The sequence below is a fragment of the Simochromis diagramma genome, unplaced genomic scaffold, assembly GCF_900408965.1.
Source record: "Simochromis diagramma unplaced genomic scaffold, fSimDia1.1 OVJJ01000802.1, whole genome shotgun sequence".
Classification (NCBI taxonomy): Eukaryota; Metazoa; Chordata; class Actinopteri; order Cichliformes; family Cichlidae; genus Simochromis; species Simochromis diagramma.
In genome coordinates, this window is record NW_024387492.1 from 19,338,115 (window position 1) to 19,346,051 (window position 7,937).

General features: G+C 40.8%; 1 protein-coding gene across 7 annotated transcripts in view; it reads left to right on the forward strand.

The window, feature by feature from the left end:
* Positions 1-7,183, forward strand: part of ncoa1 (nuclear receptor coactivator 1) — an 82,598-nt gene extending 75,415 nt beyond the window's left edge. For all 7 annotated transcript variants that reach the window (XM_040018580.1, XM_040018585.1, XM_040018587.1 and 4 more), the window contains one exon: positions 114-7,183. In XM_040018580.1, the coding sequence (XP_039874514.1) occupies positions 114-293 (180 nt within the window). In that variant the 3' untranslated portion in view covers positions 294-7,183. The remainder of the gene's footprint in view (positions 1-113) is intronic.
* Positions 7,184-7,937: the final 754 nt, after the last annotated feature.

Below are 7,937 nucleotides of genomic sequence, written 5' to 3' on the forward strand. Positions count from 1 at the left end.
CTGTCAAAATGATTGACAGCTTTTAGACTTTTCCCGACGCTGTCAGTGATGGTTCTCGCGACCTCCTTCCCTCTGTAAGCATTGCCTCGCGCTTTATTCCCGTGTTTCTGCAGGTGCAGCAGGTCCAGGTATTTGCGGACGTCCAGTGCACAGTGAACCTTGTTGGCAGTGATTCCTACCTGAACCAGGGCTCCATCGGAGCTGCGGCCTCCCAGAAGGGCCCCGGACCCCAGGGCTCCCAGAACAACCAAGCCCAGCAGAAGAGCCTCCTCCAGCAGCTGCTCACTGAGTGACACCCCCCACCTCTTCAGCTCTCCTGCTCTATCTACTTCTCACTTCTACACCTCCTCCTTGGAGGGTCGGTGCACCAGACCCATTGCTGTCTCTGTCTCACCTTTTGGATGGATCGATGTACGGACGGATGGATGTTTGGACGGCCACAGAGTAGGCTCAGAGAGGTCTGGCTGTCGGTGGAGTTTTCGCAGCCTAACCACTTCTGTGCTGGGGAGGGGTGGGGGTGGGGATTCAGGGCTGGTTGTTTGATGCCCAGAACATTTTAAGTCAAGACTGAAGTCAGAAGGAGCAGCAGTGTATTTAAACCTGCCTGTCTAATCTGTCTGACAACCTGTCTGTCTGCCTCAGCCTATTAAAGGCAGTGTTGTCTTGCTGCTCATTCCTTGGTGACCTACTTCCTGCTTCCTGACCCAAGAAAACAACTGCAACGTCATTGTAGTTTTGCCAAGTTTTTTTCACTGTCAAATCAGGGCCGGCCTCCTTTTTATTTGTGTTTTATATGTTTTTGTTAGTTTTGTTTGTTTTTGTTTTTTTCTGATCGGACGGTTTCTGTCAGGCCGTCGCAACAGCAAGCAGCAGCAGCAGCGCATCTCGGGAGCATGAGTTGCAGCATACAGCTGGGCTCAGTGTTTTTAAAGTGTTGGGATTATCCCACACAGCAGCACCTCTGGCTTTTATTTTTGTTTGTTTGTTTGTTGTTGTTTTTGTTTTGTTTTTTCTCTGCCTGTCTCTCAGCGATGTGGGAATGTTAAGGTTTCAGACCTCTGTGGCATTGTGGGATAGAAGCTCAGTATCAGCTGGTTCTGTGACTGTCTCTCTCTATCAGCTACGGTGCCTGGTGGAAGTTTGAGTTTTTCCCAAGCTCTGCTTCTTCTTCTTCTACTTCTACTTCTTCAACATATTATTCTATTACATCATTATTTTTTTGTTTGTGTTTTGGGTTGGATTGGGGGTTTTTTTGTTTTGTTTTTTGTTTGTTTTTTTTAAACTTCTGCTCTTGCCGTCATCATCATCTTCACGATCATCAGAACAAGCTTTGACAACAGCCAGGATGGATGGATGGATGGATGGATGGGAGACAGACGGGATGCTGCTCAGTTTGGAACTTTACGTGTCTTCCTCCCCTGGGAGGAGGTTTTATTTTTATTTTTCTCAAAGTATAAGAAAAAAGGACTGTTATGATTATTTAACTGTCTGTCCGTCACATTTTACCCCTCACCTCAGCAGCTGTGAATACAGAGCCCCGTTGGGTTCTCTCTCTTTCTCTCTCTCTCTCTGTGTATCTTCATGCTATCTCTCAGCCTATCAGTGTTGTTTGCCATGTGCACCATGCAGGCAGGTAGTATTGTACAGTACAGAAGGACAAAGACTTGGGGATGAGCTCACTCTTGTAACTGCTTTCCTTTAAGAAAAAAAATGAGAAAAAACAAAGAAAAAAACAAATGTAATTAATTGATTACTCAGAAAAGCAAAACATATATATTATAATGTGATTCGATCCAGGTTTTCTTTCTTTTTTTTTTTTTTTTAGATTATTTTTTCGGCATCATGATATTGTAACACAGCTACATGTTGTGGTAGAGGAGGAAGACGTTATTCCAGCTTCTAAAATGTGAAACTTTTAAGCGATTTGGTTTTTGAAGAATTTTTTTTTAAAAAGGTAGATCTCGCTCCCTTTGGCGTCCCAGTCAGCACTACATGCAGCCACACTTAAAAAAAGATGGGTTTGATTGCTCTGCTTTCTCTCTTGTTGTAACCAGGGAGCTAGTTAGCCATCTTTCTTGCTTTCTCCTCTTTTTTAATTCTTATGTATGTACAATACTTTCAGAAAAACTTTTCAGACAGTACATGTGTTGTAACCATTGTATAAAAAAACAAAGCATAATGATAAACTGAAACCGGGCTCTTTGCTGTGAGCCGCAGCAAACGGCACGCTTTTGGATATTGTTCCTATATAATGACATTTAAGTAGAGGCTTTAGTGATAGAAGTTCCTAACAACGATGTGATGGATAATTGATTTAAAGCTGTCATGAATTTGAATCCAAACAGGAAGAGTTGCAAAAACATCCTTTCATTTTCTCCTCACCTCCTGGGAATCTTTATTATTATTATTATATTTTTTTTTTACGAGGGATTTAACCCTCTTCTCCTTCCACCTCTGGTTTCCCTGATGAAGACTTCACTCCACTGGCTACACACTCATATACAGTTTTCTGTTGACTACTGTTGCTCAGTCAGACACTGTGTCTCTCAGCGATAACAGACCTCTCGTGACAACAAAATTCAAATCTTAAGATGTGCTACTTACACCTTACCGGAAATTTAAGAAGGAGAAAACCCTGCTGAGACGTTGCCTCTTAATATTCTTTACATGACTAAAATATTGTAGAGCTATAAACATGTAATATGTGGATTAGGCACTTCTTAATGCATATGATTTTTCTAAATTTGCTCCAGTCCGACACCCTTTATCCAAAGGTTTAAATTAGAGGATGCTAAACAACATTTGGAATGAGTGTAACCAAACTTAGTGGTCTTTTTCTTTTCTTTTTCTATTCTTTTTTTTTTTTCAAAAGCAGGGCTCGTTCTGTCGGGGAGCATCATTCGAGTTTCCTCCTGTCAAATCTGCCACGTCTCAATGCCAGCACAAATATCGGGTGCTCCCTGATCGAACCGGTCTCAGTTTATTATTTCTCTTCCTTTCTCTCGTGGAAACTTGATCCGTGGAGAAGGTTTCAAATAAAGCTCACTCCTCCCCCCACCCACCCAGCTAATAAGTCTTCAATCTGCCAAACCTGTCGCTCACGTAGGTGATGCAGTCGTGTGGAATAGGGCTTCTTTCCTGTGTCTTTACACAGAGATACTTCGCCGTATGCAATGTTTTACCCAGAAAAAGAGGGATAGTATGCAAGGTCTACATTCCACCCACCAACTTCTGAAGTGTTTAATAATGTGAGAACCACTTTGTGCTCATCTGCAACGCTCTGTGTGACAATCTTGACGTGTTATTTGTGTGCAGAATCATGCAGTGTGCGTCCAAACAGTGGCTCCGGAAGTAAATGCAAAAACACCTCCAGTATAGAGAGGATTTCTTTCTATTTTTATATGGATTTATTTTTAAATCATGCTAACAAGTCTTCTTTCATAAATCAAGAAGAAGCAAACATAGCACTTAGTTATCATCGACTTTACTAATCGTTAAATCTGATGGATTTGTCCCAGAATAAGAAATAAAAGTAACTTGTATGTAAAATTAAAGCAGTGCACCAAATACAACAGTGGGGGCAAAACGTGGCAAAAACTCACCAGCAAATTTTTGTTGCTTTTGTTTTGTAAATAATGTAATTGATCAAAAAAGTTCGAATTTTCAAACTCCTTATGTGTCGCTTATCTAATTTTTGAGAATTTTTCCCATTTCGGTCCTTTGAACTGCATCGCAGTCCACAAGCAGTTAAAAACGTACTACCTCCAAACTCTTTGTCAAAGCAGGAGAAGGCAAGAAAGTTTCCCAGATTCTGGAGGAATGGAGTTAATTGATGACTTTTTATAAATGCCTGAATTCATGATCATCCTTGTGGGTTACTGTAGTAAGGAGCTCCAGCTCAATTATTTGAATGTTTGACCTCCAAACTGAATCATTTCTCTGCCACTGTTATCAATCAGAAATTCAGGGGGAAACTGAAGGCAAGAACATATCTCAGCCCCACCTCAAGCCTCAGACCATTTTAAAACCCTTTTAGACCCCCTCAAGGAGTATTTTCTAGAGAATTGTTTGAATGCAGTCACCTGACAGTCCTGCGCCACTGTTTGGACGGCAGAAGTTGCACAAAGTGGGAGTACGCACCTTTCTGAAAGGTTTCTGTCAGTGTCAGCCTTCCTCCTTTCACTTTCCTGCATGAAATAGGCATTCCTATGGAAGTGGTTTCCTCTCCAACCCTGTTCATTGCAGAAACTCAGCAGCAGCTGTCAGCTTAACCTGCAAATAAAGAAAAATAGAAGGAAAAATATATGCCAAATACATCCAGGGTAAGGTTTTATATGCAACAGCCATTCAGTGGAAACGACAGTCCCTCCTTTGCTTCCTTTACTAGCCTCCCTCCGTCATCACTACAAGTAACAGGTACCAGGTTAGGTTCTTTTGTAACGTTGGTTTCAAGATGTCAACATGATGTATATAACAGAGAAATGTGAATATGTATTTGTTCAGAATCAAAAAAAGTAGTGCTCCGAGTTTGTGGTAAATAACTACTCGCCTCCGTCACATTTTTATTTGATTTGATTTTCTACCTTTTTTTTTTTTTTTAATTTCTGATGATGTATGTATGTATATGACTATCAGTGAGTGTGTATGTATGTGTGATTAATACTGTATATCTGGTGTTCTCTAAGATGGAAGATGTCCTATATGATTCTCTCCTTCTTCTTCTTCGACTCTTTTCAACCCTGCACAGTACCTGTGGGTGTTTCAGATGACTATGCCAGAGAATGGTTTTAGCGACTGCTGAATGTGATTTTACTGAGAGAGAAGCAGTGTGGACTGGCTTTTTGTACGGGTTAATTTAAAAAAAAAAAAAAAAAAAAGGCCATATTATTTAATTTTCTCTGTTGTCAGAAGTTTAAGCAGATCTGGGAGAGTGGAGCCTTGGTTTTATGGAGAAGCATTGCCCAGTTGAGCTGGATGTTTTATTTCTTTCTGTCTGACTGATGTAGCCTCTCTTCTTCTTCTTCTTGCATTCATCGGTAGTAAATGACCAAAGCTTCAACACTTTTCATGGACTCATATGCAAACCTCATCATCACTGGACACAACATAATGTAGCGGCCCCCTTTATTTGGATTTCTCTGCTGCTGCTCTGCATGTTCGTCCCTCCTGTGGCCTATCAGCAGCGAGCTGTGTGATGTCCCAAAGTTAGGTCAGTTTTTCGAGACGTCTCCACTTTTTGCCATTGAGGTCTTTTGAGCCTGAAGTGCTATCACTCGTTTACAGGAAGAGGGAAAAAAAAAACATTGCAACCCTTAGCTATGCACCTTACTGAAACAAGCATTTCCTCACCTTGTAGAGTTAACACTGGAGCATTTCATTTCATAGATATTTACAGTCACAACAAAATAATTTTAAAAAAGCCCACTCGATATCTGATGACCTTCACTTCTTCTTTTTGGTTTTTGGTTTTCCATCAACTGAATACTTTATACCAAACTTGAGGTGCCTCGTGTATATACTTTCTGCAGTAAAGATTGCTCCTTTGCTGTTTAACAGTAATAACCTTGTTAACCAGGGTTTTTTTAAAAACCTTTTTTCAACTTTATAAAAAAAAATACTGTATAAAGAAATGACTTTTTTACACACGTAGACGTTTAATCAGATTATTCCAGGAATTTGCAAATACAATCTAATTTTGCACTTTATATCAGATTTACTTGGAGTGAAAAGGCCATCAGTAACTGTCTCAATCAGATCAGTATTCAGAGATAGGACGTGTCCCCTGAATGTACCGAGAAGAGTTAGTCTTAGTACTTTAATTTGAACCTAAACAACTTCTCAGGTTCTTTGTGAAGAACTTGCCCGTAGTGGATACCCATTATCCCAAAAAAAATCCTGTCTGTGTCTTTCTCTGACTTGCACCGACCGATCCTCAGTGTGAATACTATGCTAATCATCTTCAGGTGACGTCCATCCCCAGGCGTACTGTTAAAAACCTCCCTCAGCTCAATTCGCTCAACATTCCTGCTCATGACCGCTTTCGCCAAACTCTTTGCCATTCGCTTTCCTTTTTTTTCTCTTCACTGCTTTATAGGTGTCATTAATGCAGCTGTGTTTTCTGTCTAAGCCACAGTGGTGACCTGACATAAATGACAGCACGCGAACTGTCCCTCGTGTTTTGCTTGCCTCGTGTTTTTTGTGCTGCCTGATGTTAAGTATTTAGCAGGTTCCGTCTAATGTCTGGTGTGGGTAGCCAAGTTCACGACCTTTAACATTTTATTCCACAAAGCAAAAGTAGGCTTTTATCAGCTTATACGTGTTCTCACTCATCATCGGTCCAACATTTGTGCACCACTTGTACCTCTTTTCCACCAAAACAGTTCAGGTGCCTGAAGCCTCAGTTAAACAGGCCTAGAGACCGGTTGGTGACACCCTGACAACCACAGGTTGCTAGGGAAAAATCTTTACTCCCCAGTTGTTTGGCAGGTGGTTTGTGGAGGTGTAATTCGCTGTATTGAGGTATGTGTTACTGCACCGAAAACCTTGCAATTACTTTGATTGCTACCAGATTGTTGCAGTCGCATGTAATTGCATGGAAGACTTGAACTACTCACCAAAAAGTTAGTGAAACTGTGACGAGTGCAACACAAACCAGCAACGCAGACCTTTGCCTTCAAAGTAAAAGTTGCACCTTTTGAAACATGGTGGTTGCAGTGGTAAGGTGCAGCTTTTACTTTGAAGGCAAGCGTTCCGTTTCCGGCTTGTGTTGCATGTTTTCATGTTTCACTACCGCTCTCTCAGTAGGTTGTAGACAAGTCTGTGTCTTCCATGTAAACTTTGAGCAAGTTTTTGGTGCAAATCTCCACCAATCACTCACCACCCAGTTGGGGAATACTTTCCCCCTCCAGCAATTGGTGGTTGCCAGCAGTTTTCCAGCCCTCCTCTAGTCCTGTGTGAGCCTTATCCTAAGATAGCAAGATTCCTGATCCCAAACTGATGGGAGAGGCTACCACAAGAAATTCCTAGTAAATATGTCTCCTGTTATTTCCTTCTCATGGAAATGATCCCACCTTCTGCCGTGTAATTCTACCTACTGAGTTGGTGGTTTAATGGAAACCAGGTCCAAGACTGTCTGTAGTTTTTATAACTCCAACTCATTCCTAATGGAGGTGTTCAAAACTTTAAAAAAAACTACCACGCTATCAGCTGTCAGGTATTGTAAGCGCTGCCTTATTGGGTCTGAGGTTGGACATGGTTCATAGGCTTGTAATTTACTCACCACTCTGTTGTTTTGGGGGCGTTGATGCTTTCTCTGGAGAATTCAGTTAAAATAAAGACCAAGGTTCCACTTTCTCCCTTGTACAAATTAATATAAATAAATATATATATATATATATATATAAATATATATTATACATTTTACTCATTTTGTCCAGTTTTGTATATTACACTCATGTAAAGTTTGTTTTTAAAGAGGCATCGGAGCAGCTATTACAAGACAATATGAGTGACAATGTTCATCTGGGAGAATTTTATGCATGTTATATTTTCTCCTCTTCTTCTCTCTTTGTCTCTTTTAATGCCCCTCAACCCTCCTCTTCAGGTGTGTAACGTGAATATAAAGAAATCTACCTTTTCTTTGGAATGTTGTAGACAATCAGTCTCAGGCCGGGTCCAGTCCCTGCAGGGAGTGAGAGCCCTGTAGGCTAACAGACAAACAAAACTTTCTTTTCTTTCTTTTCTTTTTTTGTTTTTGTTTGTTTGACAATTAAAAACTCTATTTGCATCTACTGGAAGTCTAAAATTTGGAGGTTTGTTCATTCATATGTTCGTGGCTGCTCAAGTTTACACACACACACACTTCTCTACTACACTCAAAACACAAACACCTCGTGCATTTGATCCCTCTGCTTTTTTTCCAAGGTGAGGATGCCAAC